This window comes from Schistocerca serialis, chromosome 1, assembly GCF_023864345.2.
Source record: "Schistocerca serialis cubense isolate TAMUIC-IGC-003099 chromosome 1, iqSchSeri2.2, whole genome shotgun sequence".
Classification (NCBI taxonomy): domain Eukaryota; kingdom Metazoa; phylum Arthropoda; class Insecta; order Orthoptera; family Acrididae; genus Schistocerca; species Schistocerca serialis.
The window spans coordinates 158656222-158677876 of NC_064638.1; the positions used below are offsets into that span (position 1 = coordinate 158656222).

At 40.3% G+C, this 21655-nt stretch overlaps 1 protein-coding gene across 1 annotated transcript; it reads right to left on the bottom strand.

Moving 5' to 3' along the window:
* Window positions 1-17569: 17569 nt before the first annotated feature.
* LOC126457926 (zinc finger MYM-type protein 1-like) lies at window positions 17570-20886 on the bottom strand. Its single transcript, XM_050094668.1, has 5 exons — window positions 20831-20886; window positions 19309-19637; window positions 18181-18993; window positions 17731-18067; window positions 17570-17597 (listed from the first exon to the last, which is right to left on the bottom strand). The coding sequence occupies exons 1-5, from the start codon at window positions 20884-20886 to the stop codon at window positions 17570-17572; spliced, it is 1563 nt and encodes a 520-aa protein (XP_049950625.1).
* Between the last annotated feature and the right edge of the window lie 769 nt (window positions 20887-21655).

The window sequence follows — 21655 nt, forward strand, 5'->3', positions numbered from 1 at the left end:
TGTTAGTAATCTGATGATAAAGTTCCTTTTAACAGTGAATTACTCAAGATCAGGGAACAAACAGAATCCATTTTTTCTCAGTGGAGATGTAAAATAGTTGAAACAGTCAGAATTCTGAAGAAAAAGGCAATAGATGTTGGGGGGGGGGGGGGGGGAGGGAGGGGGGGGGCAGTGCAGTAATGCCAATGTGAATAGAATGAAAATAAAATGACACTGACCTTGAGCCCCAGATCAGACTATAACAAATTGAATGCAAATCAATCAGTTCAAAATATTTCACTTTCTACACATGACATGCTGTTGGCAACAACACTACTCACAACAGTAATGATGGAAGGTGCTTAAGAGTATAAATTTTTAAATATTTTCATCAGATAAGAAGATATTGTGGTATTCATTTGTTACTTTGCAGTTGTGTTGCCATGATCATGCAACAAGACAAAAAAGATAAGTTATGTAAACGAATATATAAATGGTGATGGAGTCCTATGGGTAACTGAAATAAATGATTCGTGTGAAACCTACACTGAGGTTACAAAAGTCATGGGATAGAGATATGAACATATATAGATGGTAGCAGCATCACATACACAAGGTATAACAGGACAAGGCATTGGCAGAGCTGTCATTTGTATTCACATGATTGGTGTGAAAAGGTTCTGATGTGATTATGGACACAAGACAGGAATTAACAGACACTGAATATGGAATGGTAGTTGGAATTAGATGTATGAGACATTCCATTTCAGAAATCATTAGAGAATTCAATATTCTGAGATCCACAATATTAGGAGTGTGCTGAAAATATCAAATTTCAGGCATTACCTCTCACCTCGGAAAATACAGTGGCCGACGGTCTTCACTTAATGACTGAGAGCAACAGCATTTGTGCAGAGATGCAAATAGACAATTATGTCACATGAAATAATCACAGAAATCAATGTGGGATATACAACAATTATATCTGTTGAGACAGTGCTGTCAAATTTGGCGTTAATGGGCTGTGGCAGCCGACTACCAATATGAGTGCCTCTGCTAACAGCACGACATTGCCTGCAGCACCTGTCTTGGGCTTTTGAACATATCAGCTGTACTCTAGATGAATGGAAAACTGAAGCCTGGTCATATGAGTCCCAATTTGAGGTAGTTAGAGTTGACAGTAGGTTTCAGGTATGGCACATACCGCATGAAGTCATGGATCCCAATTGTGAACAAGACACTTTGCAAGCTGGTGGTGGTTCCTTAATAATGTGTTGACTGTGTTTACACGGAATGGACTGGGTTCTCTAGTCCAACTGAACCAACGATTGACACGAAATGGTTGTGTTGAGCTACTTGTAGACCATTTGAAGTCAATCATGAACTTCATGTCCCTAAACAACAGTAGATTTTTTGTGGATGACAGTACCCCATGTCACTGAGCCACAATTATTTGCAGTGGGTTTGAAGAACATTCAGAACAATTTGAGTGAATAATCTGACCACCCAGAGTGTCCAACATGCATCCTTCAAACATTTATGGTACATAATCAAGAAACCAGTTCAAGTACAAAATCCTGCACTGGCAACACTTTTGCATTTATGAATGGTTATAGAGTTAGTACCTCTCAATATTTCTGCAGAGGACTTACTATGACTTGTTGAGTCTATGCCATGTTGAGATGGTGCACTATTCCTTGCAGTCAGCCAGCCACTTGCATCTGCTATATTGTTTTAGCTCCCTCTACCACTTTCTTCCTGTGTTGTCCATGTTTTACTGCTGGCGGCATGCTTCATCCCACACTTCAGTGTAGGTAGGCCCACATTTTTCCAAGCTTGTTACCTATGTTTTAGGTTCTGTTTTATCTTACTGTCCTGAGTCTTTTCTTGACACTCGTCTCAATCTGTTACTGAGCGGGCACTGAAGACCTTGCTGTCGTGCACCCACACAACCCTCTCCATCCATTATCCAATCAAAAGGGGGTTCAACACAATATTATGTGGTATCACATGACTTTTGACCCCTTAATGTATGAGGATTTTCAAAAGGCATTTCTTGCCCAATCAGGGTTCAGTGGTGTACAGGTAATACTATGGAAGAAAGTTTTTATTCGGAGCCTAATCTTTTCAAATTGGAAGCTTGTGCAAATATTTTGAAAAATAACTTAATATGGCATGCTACTATGATTGAGGGTGTTCCAGTAACTATTGTTCTAGGCACAGGAGCATTTGTCAATGTCATTTCAAGAAGTTATTTCAGTAAATTGTCCACAAAAACCAAGTTTCAAGGCATTCCTGTTCAGAACTGCAAGATTATTGAAAGCACTTGCATGTGATCCAAAAATGTTAGAATGATGGAGATGTCAGTAAAACTAGAAAATGTAGCAATACATTTGCATACCCTTCTACTAGCTGAAGACTTGATTGTTGACTGTATTCTGAGCCTTTATTTTATCTGTGAGGACACAATATTGACTTCTCTACTGGTAAGATTTTCTTTCTCACTGGCAGTGAAAGAGCTAAAGTGGAGCTACTGTGGAAGGATGGTAGCATCAGATGGTAGTGCCCAAGTTTTCAGATCAAAACCTATTGTTAAGGAACAACAGTGGATAAGAGCATTTGTAATACTGTTGAACAAAGAAGTTGAAGTCACATTACAAGTACAACAGAAAGTAGAAGAGCAAGGGAACCTCACCAGCAAGGAAAGACAGCAGTAGCATGGAATCTGTGTGGGGATACAAATGAAGAAAAACCTGGAATAATCCAAGGAAATACATATGACCTTTTACAACAGTTTCTATCTTACCACATGGTCTCAGTGGAAAGCACTAGATAATGAAATTGGAAGGATGCTTTGAGAACATAAGAGGTTCATAAGGACGTATTCTCATGATGAGGTAATGCTACAGATTGACTACATGAAACCATTTGAGAAGATAGTGAATCATCTGACTCATTTGTCAACACACTACACAACAGCACAGCTAATGTTTCACATGAGGGGAAAGAGTGAATGGATGGACCACATCCCACAAGTTGCCAATGTCAGAGATTAGTGGGAGAAAAGGTTCAGAAAGCTTTGATCAGTTTGAGGGACAAAGCATTCAGAAGAAAGCACAAGTGTTAAAAGAAAGTGGTAAAAATAGTAAGGTATCTAGTGGCGAAGAAAATATTATTAAGAAGCCACCCACTTTTTGAACAAAAGGAACAAAATGTGGCACCCACTGTATATGGGACATTTTTTTCTTTCTAAGAATTTCAAATCCTGGTGCACATTTATGAGGGAACTCAAGTCGTCATTGAATTAAAGGATTTTACCCTCTTCCAGATTTATGGAAATGTTATTTGTAGTGGAATCAGTGTACATCATTATAGGAACACAGGATCAATTGGAATGGCTGAGCAGAATATTGCATTAGTGTAATGCATAAAATTGGATTTTTTAAATTTTACAACATGTGGAATTTGTGTGCGTCATTGTAGGAACACAGGATCAATTGGAATGGTTGAGCAGAATATTTTCATGAGTGTAATGCATAAGTGCTGCGAACACTCACACACCGAACCAAAACACTCTCTGACTCAGACAGGCTGACAGCAGAATTAGAACATCTACAAAGAGTGTTCACAGACAACGGATACTCCACCAGGGAAATCCGCAAAGCCCTCCAACCCACCAGATGGCCTGAGGCAGCAGGAGAGGAGCAGGAAGAAGAGACCAGGAAAGTAGCCTTTCTACCATATGCTTGAAGAAACAAAATATCAAGAGTGTGTTCTGCCCACCTAGCAAGATAAAGACACTCCTTGGAGCTGTCAAGGATGATTTGGGGTTAAGGAAAACTGGTGTCTACCATACACCCTGTGAATGTGGGATGTATAACATCAGTCAGACTACCAGAACAGTTGAAATAAGATGTAAAAAACAACAGAGACACACCAGGCCACGACAGATAACTACATCTGCAATGGCAGAACATTGCCTGGACCTTGAGCACACCACGGATTATGACAAAACCAGAATCCTGGCTCAGACCTCCCACTTCTGGCCTAGTGGCATTAATGAATTGATTTAAATCAAGATGGTGGAGAACTTGATCAACCGGGAAGCAGGATATTAGCTTAGTACTGTGTGGAATCCTGCTTTGGAACTACTACAGAAACAGCGGAAGAAAGTTCCCTCCTACAGGAATGGACTACAGACGTCCAAGGGCATAATTAACAGAACAGAACAGCATACACTATACCAGGTGACAGCAAGCTCCTTGGAGACAAACTCGTGCGGTCACGGACAGCATAAGGAACTTCAACAGAGGCATGATAGTGATGGGATTGTGCCTATCGGACGCGGACCCAATGGGGAACGCTTTGGGATGTCCGTTACTTCAGAAGAGAGCCGCAACAGGCGCAGACTGAAGATGGAGCACCTAGAGACTGATACCACCACCAGAAATGACCACGGTGGGTGTGGACTGCATAGGGAGCACCACACACCACCCAGGCATAAATATGGGACAAGGTCAGCTCGTCGACCAGTCTCAGGGAACACCTGATGAAGACGCCGAGTTACAACATCGAAATATCGTGTTGGGAAGATGCATTCCACCGGCAGTACACCCAATTATATGAGGTGACATGATAGTCATTCATTTAGAAGTTGGTCTTTCTTGTGACTAAAGCTGCACCAACATTTGTAGAGGTGGGATATTTTGTACAATTTGGTGGGATGTCTTCTACACTTGTAAGTTTCATCCTTCTTCAGAGATGCATGCTTGATTTCTGAATATTGACCTTTTGTGTTTGACATAATATATTTTCCATTGGCTAAGATTAAGCTACTTGCTCCACATATCAGCTTAATGAATTCATGAAATTATGAGGTGGTGCTGTTCAATTGCTGCAGTTGTCATGATTTTTGGAACTTTTATGAGAGGGGTTTATATAAATATGTGGAACAATAAACATCAAGAGAAAATGTTGTTGATTTTTTTACAATAAAATGGGCATAGAATCATGAACATATGTGAGTACAGTGTTTTGAAGAAGGGAACACATTCACTGCGCACAAAGTGTATCAAATGACAGATGATCACTCATGAATGCGGTATGACAATTGGCCCATAACGTCTGTAGCATTGCCACTGAAGTGAAGCTAATGTGTATAAGGATCCTGTTTTATTTGAAACATTTGTGAAATGTACCACAGAAATTGTGTGACTGTACTGTATTGGCATTAACCAGTTGGCCAGTGAAACTTGGGTGTCAAGTGATGGTCTAATGATAGTCTAAGGAACATTTATGACTGCATGATAATTAACCTTGTAATTAAACTTCTCCCAAATCCAACAAATTCAGCACAGCTGATAATTTAAAATTATTGGTCAATATGGTGTCGGGTGAAACCTCCTCATGTAATGACGTCTCAGTTACTATAAAATGTGATAGTTATGTGTGTAAAGTTTGTTTAAAAAAGGTTATGTGAGTTACCCTGTGTATTGAGTGCAAGTTGGGGTACCACGATAAATGTGTAAAAGTGAATCTGAAGTATATAAAAGTTGATCATGACTGGATATGCCATCAGTGCTTTACAAGTGCCTTGAAAAACCAAATATTTAACACACTAAAATCAAAAGAAACAGTAATAATGGTTCTTACATACAATTTAGTTACTATAACCATGCAATACCATGAACTCCAGAAGAAATATCAAGAACTAGAAATAAGATACCAAGGATTGGAGTAAAATCATCACGTAGCACAAGATGTTGCTGTGAATAGTCTTTCTATGCAGAAAACATAGCTAGTCCCGACTAAAGCATGTAAACAAACAGTAAGTGCGGCTCTGGTGATACTGCTATCAAATAAATACTTGGTTCTAGATGAAGACTGTAATAAAACAGCAAACACAGACGAACCAAAATCAGTGACAAAATGTCCAGTAAAGTGCACCGTCGAGGGAAGGAAATACGGAAAAAACCATAACAACTCCATAACAAGAAAGTCAGTCGCAGCCACAGTATCAGCGCAGCCAGGATCATCATTTGAACAAAAAGAGGCAGTGCCAGAATCATCTTCAGCAAAAACAGCAAGAAAATGTGAGGGTCCAACAGAAGAAACAGTGGTCAGTGCATCAATCAGTGGGATAACTGAAACACCTCATCACCAAAAGCATGTTTAGACCAACGCAAGAGAAACATAAAGTTTTCAAGGTAAGCAGTGCTCAATGCTTCTCAGTCTTCCACCAAAATATGCAATGCATAAGAAACAAAGTGCAACAATTAGAAGTGTTTATTGACAGCGCACTTGTTGCATACAAGAACATTGGCGTAATCATTCAGAATTAACAAATGTAGCACTAAATTCGTACAGTCAAGCCTGTCATTACAATAGAAGCACTGTGAAATGTGGTGGATCATGCATATATGTGAAGGAGGGGATTATATATAAAATAAGAAACGATGTTTTGGCATTAAATGAGGATACACGCATAGAGATATCAGCTTTAGAGATAAGAAAACCTAGATGTATTCCAAAGACTAACTGTACTGTGTATATATCGTGCTCCCAGTGGTGACATGGACACATTCACTACAAAGTTAACCAAAGCATTAGATATGGTCTCTAGCCCCAAAAGAAAAATCATCATTTTTGTAGAACTAAAGATTCACATGATGGACCCAGATATGTGGTGCAACAGCTTTCTGAACAGTACGTATACCTATGGTATATTACTATTAAGTAACACTGCCACTAGGATAACCACACATTCAGCATCAAGTACTGTCCATATGCTAATGGACATAGTGAAAGATCGGTGTGACATTGCCATAGATGACCTTGGTATCTCAGACCATTCAAGTCAGTTATTAAAATTAGGCATAGAGTTAAATAATAACATTAAAATACACAAGTACAGTAGGGTTTTCTCTGAGACAAAAAAATAGTTCTGAGCACTATGAGGCATAACAACTTAGGTCATCAGTCCCTTAGAACTTAGAACTACTTAAACCTAACCAACCTAAGGACATCACACACATCCATGCCTGAGGCAGGATTTGAACCTGCGACCGTAGTGGTAGCATGGTTCCAGACTGAAGCACCGAGAACCGCTTGGCCACAATGGCCGGCATTTCTCTGAGACAAAAAGATCTCTATTTGCCTCACTAATTAATAGTGAAACATGGGAGGAAGTGTACAGAGAAACTACTATAAATGTGAAGCTTTCAAAGTTTATGTCAATTTTAAATTCAGATTTGAAGAAATGTTTCCTAAAGTTCTAAGAATCACTAAATCATGCAACAATAACAACTGAGTAACCAATGGGATAAGGAAATCCTCTTAAACCCTCAAGCACCTTAGCTAAATGAAAAACTACTGTAATGATTCAGCATTTCATAAATATTATCATACATACAGAAAGATGTATAGAGAAGTTTTGTTAGCAGCTAAAAGGTACCAAAAAGACAAATTTGTAGAAAAAGCTAATAATAAAATCAAATTAGCTTGGAAAATCACCAAACAGGAAACTAACAGGAAAAAATGATAGCCAATAAACATGCAGTTTCAACACAATGATACCAAAATAAATGACCCCAAAAAACTAGCAAACTTTGTCAATCAGTATTTCAGCAGCATACAAACCAAACTACAACAGAAGTTCAACAAAACAAAGCATTTACAAATGCTGAGCAAAATACCACACACAGTGGTGCTACAATCAACTACAGCAGAAGAAGTATGCAATGTTATGAGTAACCCAAAATGTAAAAATTCAGCAGCCATAGATGAAGTACCTGCGTGCTTACTGAAGGACTGCATAGACAGCATTAAAGACTCTTTAAGTCACATCATCAATTAATTCTTTTCCACAGGTTGCTTCCCAGACATACTAAAGCATGCAAAAATCCTACCTGTAAATAAGAAAGGTGACCCAGAACTCATAGAAAATTGAAGACAAATCTCGTTACTCTCATCCTCCTCAAAAGTCATAGAAACCATAATGAAAAACAGGCTTATGGGGCACTTTACAAAGTTCAATCTTCTGAGTAAAGAGAAATTGGGTTTCTGGGCTGGCAAAAGCACAAATTCAACTGTTGCTCATTTCTAAAGTGTTGTCCTTGTAGCACTAGACAAAGGAGACCACATAACAGTGATCTTCCTTGTTTTGACCAAAGCTTTTGACACAGTAGACCACACAATTTTGCTAAACAAACTAAATGCACTAGGAGTAAGAGGAGTAACAAACATGTGGTTTCATTCATACCTGCAAACATCCAACAGGTGGAGGTCACTCAAACTAACTCCAATCATACCTTTTCATACCTTTCAGACAGATAATACATCATTATAGGAGTCCCCCAAGGAAGTTTGTGGGCCCAATCGTCTCTTTAATATACCTCAATGATTTTCCATGAACTGTCAAACATGGTGAATCACTACTGTTTGCTGATGACGGACGGTAACATCTTAATCAAGCTGAGTCACAAAGTGTACTCAATGGTAAAGCTCAGGAAACACTTAAGCATCTATGCCAGTGGAAAGAGGCTATCAAATTAACCCTAAATGTAAAAAAAAAAAAAAAAAAAAAAAAACAGTATTAGTTTCCACTTACACTGAAAACTGAACAGTACCACGCTAAAAGTTAATGACGAGCACATAGAATGTGTACCAACAACAAAATTTTTAGGCATGCACGTCGACTCTCAACTAAATTGGACCGAGCACACTGTGGCACTGTCTGCCCCCAGTAGCTGAGTGGTCAGCATGACAGAATGTCAATCCTAAGGGCACGGGTTCGATTCCCAGCTGGGTCAGAGATTTTCTCCACTCAGGGACTGGGTGTTGTCTTGCCCCAATCATCATCATTTCATCCCCATTGACGCGCAAGTCACTGAAGTGGTGTCAAATCGAAAGACTTGTACCTGGCAAACAGTCTACCCGACGGGAGGCCGTATTCACATGCCTGCGGTACTTGGAAAACGAATAGCTTCAGCATTCCGTGCACTTAGGATAATAAATTCAATGTGTAGTAGCTCGAGTACTAGAAATGTATTTTTTGCATATGTCCACTCTATAAATAATTATGGCATATCCTTCTGGGGAGCAAATGAGCAGAACAGACAAACAATATTTAAGTTGCAAAAAAGGACTGTACAAATCATAACAAAAAGTAGCAATAGATCCCACTGCACAGAATTATTCAAATCTTTGGGTATATTGACAGTTTTTTGTGAATATCATTTTGCAGACAGTGATATACATAAAAAACATATTGACCAGGTTCTGATAAACTGTTCCATACATGCACATGAAACAAGACACAGGCAACACTTTCACATCTATAGGAAAAACAAATCAAAAACTCAAAACAGCATGTCACACAATGGAATGAAATTATACAAAAATCTTCCATGAGAAATCAAAGACATATGCGAAATAGATATCTTCAGGAAATCACTTAAAAATTATCTCTTGGAAAAGTGTTTTTATACTGTCAAGGATTACTTGGAATGATGTAAATATACAGCAATATGTAAAAATTATCAACTGTGTTATTAAGTGATTTAACAATGTATCTTTATGTTACAATATTCAAGAATTGCAATTGTGATAATTATAAATTTGTTTACCTATTGTATATACTCATTTGACAACATCCATACAATCCTGATTGTCTATGGATGGATAAATAAATAAATAAAAACAAATTACTCTGCACAAATTATCATTGATAAACCAATAAGTTCCCTTAAAGTGATTCATGTCAATGAAGTTTTGCTCTTTTATGTTCAAGTATGTTGTATATTCACATGCCATCATTGCTGACGTGGCATAATGTGGGTCAGATCACCATCATTCTACCATTCCTTGGATCAACCCTATTTCCTGTCCATCCCACATCATGGATGAAATCAAGAAGGGCTTCACTGTCCGGCACACGAAATTCATCACTACCTTCCCTTCAGTTTTCTTAGGGACATCATATTGATGTTATTACATCTGATTAATATTGTTTCCATTTTCATTGAAATGTTGGTGTTGTACCTAAACCTTCATCCAAGAAACATTTGCAAAATGTACAGATGGAATAGCTTTATGTAACCTATATTATAAGTATTTGGACATCAAAGCATAATAGGGTAGGGATTGGGATGGCCAAGTAGTGGCTCTACTCTAGGAGCAGACAGGGACCTGGTGTGAAGAGGTTTTGGGCAGTTAGGCACAGTCAGGAGGTAGACAGATGACTGGGTGGCTGGGGGGAAATACATGGGTGCATTGGCAGGTTAAAACTGTGTGCCGGACCAAGACTCGAACTCGGGACCTTTGCCTTTTGCGAGCAAGTGCTCTACCAACTGAGCTACCCAAGCACGACTCATGCCACATCCTCACAGCTTTACTTCTGCCAGTACCTCGTCTCCTACCTTCCAAACTTTACAGAAGCTCTCCTGCTCAGTTGGTAGAGCAGTTGCCCACGAACGGCAAAGGTCCCGAGTTCGAGTCTCGGTCCGGCACATAGTTTTAATGTGCCAGGAAGTTTCATATCAGTGCACACTCTGCTGCAGTGTGAAAATCTCATTCCATCAACCTCAAAGTCTTCTGCTCCTCTCATGGTCAGCTACACGTAGCTTGCTCTTGGGTAGCAAATTCGAAAAATCTGTACATATATAACATGGATAATAAAATGAAATGTTGTTTTGATCGTCAATCAACATAGATACTGAGAAATTTATGGACAGCTACTCCCTCTAAGGTCTCATTTTGTACTTTAAGGCTTTTCTATTAGGTTTTCTACTTATATAGAAGTTCTTGTGATTAGTCTCCTTTATATTAAGAGTTACCTGTTGGGGACTGACATAAGTGCTGTGTGAGCTTTCTCCTAACATTTCTGGTGTCCTGTTTGTAATTATTATATTATTGTTGTCAGCAAGTAACACTGTTTCATCTTGTGTGGCCTGTAGTGGCAAGCCAGTAATGTATGAGGTAGTTCGAAAAGTTCTTAGAGTGGAATAGAAGGATATGAATCACACAAGTGTAACTTTTTTATGTTTCAGTGTAGGCTCCCTTTGTACTAATACATGTGGCCCAGTGATATTCCAATACCTTGAGCTCAACTCAAAAATTAGATTCCTCTGTGCTTGCAAAACACTGTCAACTTTGGCTGTCCGTTCTTCGTTTGAAGACATTCTCTATCCATCATAGAAAATACTGAGCTTGAGGAAGAGATGGATGTTTGATGGAGCCAAATAAGGTGAGCTTGGCAACAATTCATACCTAAATTGATGTATTTTTCTCATGGCATTGACACTTGTGTGTGCGCATACTGTCTTGTTGAATGATTACTTTCTCTCCTGCCAAACCTGGCCTTCATTTGTATATCTTATGCTGTAGTTGGGCCAGGAAGTTAGTGTAACATTATCCTGTAATTGCTTCACCTGAGTCAAGGTAACATATCAGCAGAATTCCTTTTGCATATCCGGAAACTAACACCATGACCTACCAAGCTGACGTTATTGTCTTTGTTAAGTTTCCCGGCTTAGGACAATTTTACAGTAAGTAAGTGATTACACTCATGAATCAGTTTGTTGACACAATCAATTTATGTTTACAAATGTAAGTCCTGCACTCTTTTAGCATTTCAAAGGAAATAAGAAAAATCCTTCTTGACAATAAAGGAAAGACTTCTTGGACAACTTAAAGTTCTCGGAAAAAAATGTAAATAAATATTTATGTGAGACAATCCTCTGAAAAGTTCTATTGTAAAAAAAGTGCCTCTCTTCTTAGGATGCACAGTATGCAAAAAAAATAAAGTCCCATCTCATAACAAAACAACGATTTTGAGCCTCAGAGTTCACAGCTGGAGCAGCAGGTCATGATGCACATTGGTCCCTGGTGGCAAGGGCATCATCAAGTCTGGGCGGTGACAGAATGCTGGGAAACTTCGGCCTCTGCTGGCATAGATTGAACTGTCTGTTGCTTGCTGGACGAAGGCAGTTACACCCATGTGGTGGATGACTACTAGATAGCTATTGGTCTGGCAATGTGTGCTCAAACTGGCTGAGGAATATGGACTGCAGATGCACCCAAAGATCCATATACATGGTGATGTCTACTGCTCTCGTGGGTGCCCTCAGAACTAGCTTGCTTCCTGCAGGACAGGCGAAGTTGAGCTGACTTTGACCAATGTGCCTGCAGAACTGGAGCAAGAAGCTGCATAACTGTGTAATGTTGTGGGTTGGCAGCTTATAGGAGACCCCAGAAACACACCATACCTTCCCCATTTCTCGAGAAAGACCAAGAGGGGCAGAGACTGGAGTGAGAAACAGTGTTATCATCACTGCCAGAAGCATTGCCAGAGGGCAAGGTAGGGGTTGCTGGTGTGTTGACATCCATTGGGATGGTGAATGGAGGCATCGTCTGGCTGGGCACACTGGAAGGTGGAAGCAACACATCTGCTGGGTGAGCAGCAAGCTACTCAGAGTCCTTTGTATCTGAAACACAGAACTGAATGGCAGAGTCTGTTGGAGGCCAAAAACCATGGCAGGGGCAGTATTGGTTGATGTGCTGTAAGATTTGGGAGCACTCGAGGAGTGTGATGAGAAGCATAGCTTGCCTTAGAAGATGGGAAACAGTGGTTGTCAGCCACTGGGGCTAGCCACAGAAAAAATTCATATCCCACATCAGGTCCCTGGGAGACAAACAATGTTGGTGGGAAGAAGAGGAGAAGGGGGATGGTCTGTCGGGTGGAGAATGGACAGAGAAAAGTGAGGAGGGCAACCATGGGGCCTCTCTGCCAGAGAGGAGCCCTTCATCAGAGTGCCTCAGTACGATCTGTGATAAAGATGAAGATTCTCATGAGAGGAGTGGTACTTGTGTAGTTTAGACATTTGAAATTTAAAAGTCTGCAGAAAATGCTCAGCAGTGCCATTAGAGGCAAGTTGGAAAGGCACGGTGGTAATTAATGCAATGCTGTGAGCAGCACAGAAGGCAGAAAATTCAGAGGAAGTTAGCTGAAGCCCATTATCAGTGACAATAGATCTATGGAGGCCCTCTAGTGCGAAAATCTGGGTAATTGCCCAAATGGTGTGGGAAGAGAAATTGGAAGACTTGCAGACCACAAACAGAAAACAGGACCCAGCATGCATGATGGTAAGCCACATAGAGTCAAGGATGGGGTATTCGAAGTCCAGATGAATGTGGGACCAAGGACCGGCAGTGGAAGGCCATGTTAAGTAATGCTGAGGTGGGGCCCTCACCAACTCTGGCAGGTGGACCAAGCAGTGACCAAATCTCAAATAGTAGAATCCATGCCTCATAGACGTGATGGTGAGCCAGTCACTAGGTAAGAACAGTCCACCAGTGTCCTTTGTGGAGCAACTGGAGGATGCGATTGCAGAGAGCCGCCAAATAACCATCCAAGTGCAGTTGTTGTCACCCTGGAGCAGGACAATGCTGTCCTGGGAAGAGAGGTCCTGTCATTGATCCCAGAACAGCTGAAGATCTGGGTGTGCCACAGCCTTAGTGTTGGGTGGCCAGCTTTGCCAGATGTGCTGGAAGAGATGTGGAAGACTGGATTGTCTGCAGTGTGGAGTCAGACAAGGTTGACATCCAGGAGTAGCTGTTCAATGTCGGCAGCAACAGCGGTCAAGGTGACAGTAGACTTCTGGATCAGTATTGAACACTGGGTCCTCTCCTAGTGAAAGCCGAGAAAGGAGATCAGCATTGGTATGGTGGAGGGTGGAGCACAAAATTGTCTCATAGGAATAGACAGTGAGGAACAGGGCACAGTGTTGGAGGCGGTGGGCTGTGTGGTGCTGAAACCCAGAGAAAGTGCAACAGGGGCTTGTGGTACATACTGAGGGTACATGGGCGCCCATAGACATAATCATTGGACTTTCTGAACCCAAAAATAATGGCCAGTGCTTATTTTTTGATTTGGCCATAATTACACTGGGCAAAATAGTTTCTGAGACTAGTTTCAGAGACAAAGGCAATCGGCTGCACCATCTCATTGATCACTTGGAAAAGAACAGCTCCCACACCATAATTGGAGGTATCAGTAGTGAGTGTACACAGCTATCATATGTCATAAGGCAGGTAGGCTTGAGGAGCATCTGATTTAATAAGCAGAACACCCTGCCACACTCAGGGGACCAGAGGCACTGGACATTCATTCAGAGGAAGTGAAGAAGCGTCTCTGCGACAGCTGTTGCATGGAGAATGAAATGACCTAAGACAGATTCGAGTTGATTCTTGTGGCAAAGCACAGGGAGCTTCTGGATCACCTCAATGGACTGCATGACAGGGTAGATGCTGGAAGCTCTTAGGATGTAGCCAAGATATTCCACTCATTGCACTAACAGGTCACGCTTGTCCTTGTTACATTGGAGACCCACATGACCAGACACTGCAAACAAAAGATTCAGATTGTGTAAGAAGTCTTAGACAAAGGCACCAGTAACCAGGATATTGTCCGAGTAGTTGGCAGCCTGGGTAACATACAGCAACAGTTGTTCAAGATACTGCTGGAAAATTACTAATACACTGATGATAATGAAGGGGAGCTGATTGTATTGTAGAAGACCAAACGGGATATTGATAACCAAAATGTCCTGGATGCTGCCTCGAAAGGAATTTGCAGGTATGTGTCACAAAGATCAGTTTTTGCATAAATCTTGCTAGCACCCAGTTGAGACAAAATCTCCTTAGCTTAGGGGATAGGGTAAGAGTCCACTACTGACTAAGAGTGGACCATAACACTGAAAATGCTGCAGATGTGTTTCTGACCCGTATTCTACCAATAAATTGTTTTCTTGCCACTAATAATTGTTAAAGTGCTTAAAAACACTGCTCATGCAGTGAACGCAGTTGGATTTAAATTAACAGTCCGGGAAAAAATGGTTCACTACACTCAACTGTGTAAACCTGGTCAAATTCACTTACACTACTGTGAAAGCTTCTTTTATGCACTTAACAATAGTGTTCTGCAGCTGCATAGTGTACTAACTAAGAACAATTCTTTCATGTGATACAGCTCTATTTTGGAATAGGCCTACACATTCTAATATACTTACTGAATTAAAATTGTTCTCTGAAGAGCATTTGTCATTTTATGGTAAGCCAGATGTTTTACCCTTATATGCAATTTAGAAATACTGATGCACTTTTAGTACCATTCCAGAGTTATGAACATAAAAAACTAACATTATAACTATAGTAAAACCTTTTTTACATTAGCAGACTGTACATTTTGCCGCCATTTTCATTTGATCCTGTCCTAAGCTTTTTCTCTCTGAACTACTTGTTTTCCTGCTGTTAAAAATTCGACATTCGGAAGTAACTGAAGTATATCTTGTCATTCTTCCCTTCAAACAATGTTTAGAAAGCTCCATCCTCCCCTCTTCTTAAATTAATTGGATGATGATCCCAAATTGTTCAGTTTTCCCTTCTCCTTTTCATTAGTCGACACAATAACAATACTTAGATTTTACTGTCTGTTCATTTCAAACAAAACTGTACATTTAAAAACAATGAATAATTTACGTAACACACTAAAATTAAATGAATGGGTTTGATGATGAAAGTACATTGCCTTTAATCTGCTGACTTGTGGGGTGGCGACGGTGATTTTACTGCCATGTGTGTAAACACTGGACTTCTGAAAATGGTGACGGTCAATTGACATGGCGGAAAATATCCACTGTGAGTGCAACCCGCCTTAAAGACCTGGTCAGAAACATCGTGGCCTGGTGGTCCGACCTGTGGCCTTGAACAGCAATGGCAACGGAAAGGCCGCATCGTTGTCGTATATAGGTGTCGGTCACACAGAGCGCAACTCTGGCTGGGTCGCCGCACCAGCTGACGTCGAATTTCATCACAGACAGATTCGCAGCAGCCCGGAGCGGCTGTTTGCATTTGCTGATGCATTTAACAGCAATGGTGCGAGGCAGATCTTTGATACCACGCTACACGTGCAGGCTGCTATGTGATGAGGTTCCGTCTGTTTCCACGGTGTGACAGCTGACGCAGCAGCAACCACTTTTGCCTGTCCAGTGTTCCTTGCCCTGGTCATCCGCCATGCCTGGCCTGCACAGGCAGACTGTGGTGTTGTGTCTGACCAGGCCTTCAAGATGCTGAAAATCAGTTTTTATCTTTCCTGTATGTTTGGAAACTGGCACATCCGGGATATATTATAGAAACGTAGCCTGGAAACACAGGTGGCCCTTGTGACTCCTAAGGGATTGAGACCACTCATTTGTAAGTCATTATGAAACTATCACAAGCAAGCCATCATTGTCTCATTAATCATCAGTCACTTATTAGTTACCATCTCTCTACAATATGTCATATTGATCAAATGCCTGGATGGTTAACGGCATACCCTCGCTTGCAATACTGAAGTAAATGGCAACTGGCAAATGTTTCAAACTTGGTCCCAGTGTGGCGACTCCACATGGTCATAGAGAGGAGACAAATAAAACTGGAAATGCATTTCCAAATAAAATTTGGCAGCTCTGCAAAGCTTAGATTCATGTGCTATGTGGCGCAGTGGTTACACACTGGACTCGCATTCGGAAGGACGACGGTTCAATCCCGCGTCCGGCCGTCCTGATTTAGGTTTTTCGTGATTTCCCTAAGTCACTCCAGGCAAATGCCGGGATGGGTCCTCTAAAAGGGCACGGCCGACTTCCTTCCCCATCCTTCCCTAATCAGATGAGACCGATGACCACGCTGTCTGGTCTCCTTCCCCAAACCAACCAACCAACCATGTGCTATGCTGTATTCTTAGAGGCAGACGCCCTAGTGTCAGCCACATCAGTTTTAGATGAATTCGCTGTTTCTCACACATTTGCTGTTAAGGTGTCTCATTTTAAGAGTTAAAGTTGTGAGAATATTCTGAATTGCTCTCGTAAATGGACATTTTGAGGCACAACGCCATGTCAGTAAGTGCACCACTGCTGAGAGGTGTTAATAGGTGCTTAAAATAAATAATAACAATCTCAGATTGGTAAATATAAATTATTTTCTCTTTTTAAGTAAGAATAAATCGTTCATTTTTGCCTGCCTTAACACATTTTCTTGCTATTTGCACTTTTCTCTGTTAGTTCCCTGAAAAGTGAAAAAAACAGGGCTTTACTTTCTATTTCGTAAAGTAAAAACTAAATGTACACAACAATTTCCACAACCCATAACAGATTCATGTCTTAACAAATTTTTTTGAACTTTGGTTGTAAGGATGATGTGACTGTTTTATTGTTACAAACATATTAATGTAGTTTGAAATACTGTTGTAAATTTAATATTAAGAACAAAAGAAGGCATACAATTGTGGAAGTCAGTTCTGTTACTAACAATGTGCAAAACTTGACTACTCACATACCCGCATTACTTAAACAGAAATTGAATTCGTCTCGGGTCCTTCCCATAACTATCTACCACTTTTTCGATAAAGGACTCCTCCTCTGATTTTATCTTATCACGATGAACTGACACCATACACAAACAACTGAGTCGATTATCTGCCATGGTAGTTCTTAGCCACATTTTCACACTCCTGTGAGTGCTGCAAACAGACATGACGTAGGCCTATACTAATTCATACAGTGTAACCCTCTTCAATTACTCTATTGTGATAATATTTCAAACAAGATTTAAAAATAATTAGAAGAAATGTTTCATCTGACTTAAGAAATTGTTTCAAAGTCTTTCTAATTAAGTAATTACAATCAGAAAAATGTTACTGTGTTAATTAAGTACCTGAACGATCTTTCCGCAGAGCAGGTGGTTGCCAGTAAGCTAAAGGCTATCTTTGAAGCTGAAGCTACGGCGGGCATGAATTTGGCTTTGTCCTGTAGATCAGTCAGGCTTAATTGAGCAATATCTCCTTCAGTTACTTTATTGCGTTTCCACATACTGATCCATGTCCATGCTTCTTCAGTGAAATTATCTAAAAGATCGCCATAAAATCTTTTGATATTTTCAATTATCCTTTTCACATCTAGGTTGCTTTGGGATTTCATTACCTTTGGGTGCAAGCAGAAAATCTCAAAAGATGCCTTGTTATCGTCTGAAAACCGTTCTTGCAAGGACTGGACTAGGGAATCCAAATATGGAATAAAGAGAGATTTTCTGTAGTACTCAGTGACAGAAACTGGTGGATGATTTGATTGACGCACTTGTCGTGCAACACTCACAGTTGTCAAATGCCAGTGACATCTATTTCAAGTGCACTATAGTTGCTTTCAGCACTTTTCATTATCATTTCAAATTCGGCTTCCGCATTTTCTCTGTCATCCAATAACATTTTTACAATTCGTTGAATGTGTTCTGAAACTTCTAACAAGTTAATGTTTACTGATTGTAGGATATTGGTGACAGGTTCTAGTTTGGCTGAATATTTTGCTATGACTTTTAATGTAAGAATAAATGTTGGAGAAGTAAGTGTGCAGTAAAGTTGCCAGACTTTCTGACCAGTTTCACGATCTCCTTCTTTATGTAAAATTGCAAATGCTTCAACAATTTCTAAAAACTTATCATTAAATTTCCTTCTAGGCTTATGCTTCTCAGACGAGCGTGTCTCACACAGTTTTTGAAGGTTCCCAACTAGGACTTTCCTTTGCGTGCTCCCTCGGAAAAAAGAAATTCCTTCTTTGATAGTACCAATGGCATTTCTAACCTCTGGTAAGGTGTTCAAATCATTCACAACTAAATTAAGTCTATGGCTAGCACAACGATAGAAGCGAGCCTTGCGATATTTCTCAGCAATTATCTTCTGTACTCTGCCAATTTTACCGGCCAGTGTACTGCACCCATCATAGCCTTGTCCTACCATTTTATCTAGATTTAAACCCCAAGCAGATAAAGTAGATATTGTGTTGGAGATATGTTTTACATCTAACCTTGCTAATGGTGTAAATCCAAGGAAGACTTCTCTGACAACATTAGTTGCATGGTCAAAATAACGTGCAGAAAGAGAAAGTTGTTCTGTGCCTGCAATATCCATTGATTTGTCTGCCAAAACTGAAAATGATTCTCTGTTATTGATGGTATTAATCAAATCATTTCTTAGTACTTTGGCACATAAATCATTTTGGGTTCTATGAGAAACATAGGTAGCATTCTTAGGTGCACCCTCAATGCGTTTCCACAGTGTTTCGTCACCTGACTGTAATCTAAATTGTAACAAATCATCAAATACAGCATTTGAATTTGTTTCTCCTCTTAAAGGTAAGTCATGTAATGCACAAAACAATACACAAGAAACAATTGATTTTAACTTTGCACGAATAGTTTGTACTAATTTTGGAAGATTCTCATTGGCGAGTTCTTCCACACTTTTAGTTTTGTTTGTCACAACACTAATGGAATTATTTGACTTTTCTATTGCATCTTTATGCCACTCGGAATTCATATGCATTTTTGCACATTCATGGAACTTTTCGAAATTTGTGAATGGGCGGCTTATGAATGTACCATGATGACTACCATGCGTTATGTGTGGGCTGAAAAGCACACAAAAGTTGCAGAGGGCACCTTTAACTGCTTTAGAATATACCAGCCATGGATATAATGACAGCCGGTCTGGTTGAAATGTTCTTTTTGTACTGTCTATGTCATTCTTAAAATTATAACTTTCTTCAGGTTGCCATGGATTCAATAAAATCCTATACTTTAGGAAATTGTCAATATCCTTTTTTTCAATGTAATTTCAGACATCGGGAATACTGAACAGGATACTGCTACCCTTTTCATCAATGCACTTGAAGCCAGCAGAGGTACTGGCTTCATCTTTATTTTCTCCATCATGACAACTACTGGAATTTTTAATAGTGATGGTTGCATTTGATTCCCCAATTTCCTGTGATACCTCATCATAGACACTATCTTCTTTGACACCTCCACTTTCATTTGTAGTTTTAATTCACTTTTGAGGTACAAAAAACTTATGTATATCTGTCATTTTGGCACTGTATACGCTGCGCTTTTACATTCACAACGCACAAACGTCTATGCAAACCACTGTCCACTTACAAGTCACATTGAATTTACACAACCCTTAATGCGATGCGATGCCGAACCTAGCTGAGCGATGACTAAAGAACAGAAGCTGAAATCGTATCACAGTGGTGGGAGGGAGGGAGGGGTCTTGGTTCAACAATGAAACAGTGCGTGTCCATTAGACCGCAAGCCAGCGACTTTGAGGTTCACGCGATCGTTTGGCGCAGTTTCTTGCGATGGATGTGGAAATATTAATGGGAAATATTCCTATTAGAACATAGCAAGACTCATCTAGAACGTTCCGGAAATGTAGGTAGCCACACCCTGCTAGATCATGTTTGTTGACAGTAGTTCCAATGACAAATATTGCCTACTTCTACAGACAAGTAGTGATATTAGTGGCCACACAGTACCCTCAAACACTTCTTCAGCAAACGAAAAGGAACATAATACAATACACTAATTTAAATTAGCATCTGACAATTGTTAACCATTATTTGAAATTCGAAAGAATAAAAGACTCAAGGGAGGTAGCCTTAAGTTTGAGGAAATTGTGATGGAGAGACTCACGCACAAGGGAGGATACATGAATGTTTACACTGGAAATGCCAATCAGGAAAGTGTCCCTGGAATCGCATAATCCTCTGCTGATAAGATTCATGAGACAGACTGTGACAATTAATAAAACTGCAGTTGGCCACAGCCACATCAACATTGGAATCAAAACAGTCAGAGACACTGGACTTCAGAATGTCATAGAAAACAGAGTCTGGACCAGCCTAAGGATGCAGCTGTTGGATAAGCTGGTATACCAAGGTGTCTGGCTTTGTCCGATGATAAGTGTTTTGCCGGGTGTCACCTGTCTGTCTGTGGAGGAGGAAATGCTGTTCCATCTGCATTAGGTATCACAACCATGGCTTCAATTTGTGGTCAAACACACGGAAGGGAGGAAGTGTCTGCGGGAACTCCTGGTTGGGGTTGAGGGTTGTGTCACTGTGCTTCAAAACCTCCAGTGACAAGTGCAGCCGACCCATGAGCTTCACCAGAAGAGCCCTGTTGGCCCTCTACATCTGCTGGAGGAGGATCAGATGGGTAAGGTCTATAGGCACACCTGCCAATGACATAGTGACAATGACACAGGAGCCCTATCTTTAACAGTTATGTGATATTCTTGAAAATGAAGAGTCCCGACTTGGGGCAATTTTCCAGTAAGTAAGTGATTATACTCATGAATAAATTTGTTGACACAATCATTTTTTCTTCACAAACGTAAATTCTGCACTCTGTTGGCATTTCAAAACAAATAGGAAAAATCCTTCTTGACAATAAAGGGAAGACTTCTTGGACAACTTAAAGTTCTCAGGAAAACAACACAAATAAATATTTGTGTGAGACTATCCTTTGAAAAGTTATCTTGAAAAAAGTAGCTATCTTCTTAGATTGCACAATAGGCAGAAAATTAAAATCCCATCTCATGAGCAATACCAGGAGTCTGCGCCTCAGACTTCACAGCTGGAGCAGCAGGTCACGATGCGCATTGGTTCCAGATGGCAAGGACGGCATCAAGTCTGGGCGGTGACATGATGGTGGTGAATTTCTACTTCCCTCTTGTGCATGCCCTCAAATCTAGCCTGATTTCTGCAGGAAGGAGAAGTTCAGCTGGCTTCTGCTAGTGTTCCTATGG

Bases quoted from the DNA above. Each gene is read 5' to 3' on its own strand.
- LOC126457926 (XM_050094668.1), bottom strand. From the start codon at position 20,886: ATGGTTGTGATACCTAATGCAGATGGAACAGCATTTCCTCCTCCACAG. The intron at 18,994-19,308 runs GTGTGGAAGAAC...AATCATTTTCAG, and splicing joins TGTGACAAACAAAACTAAAA to TTTTGGCAGACAAATCAATG. The intron at 18,068-18,180 runs GCATTTGACAAC...TGGATTCCCTAG, and splicing joins ACTTGAAATAGATGTCACTG to TCCAGTCCTTGCAAGAACGG.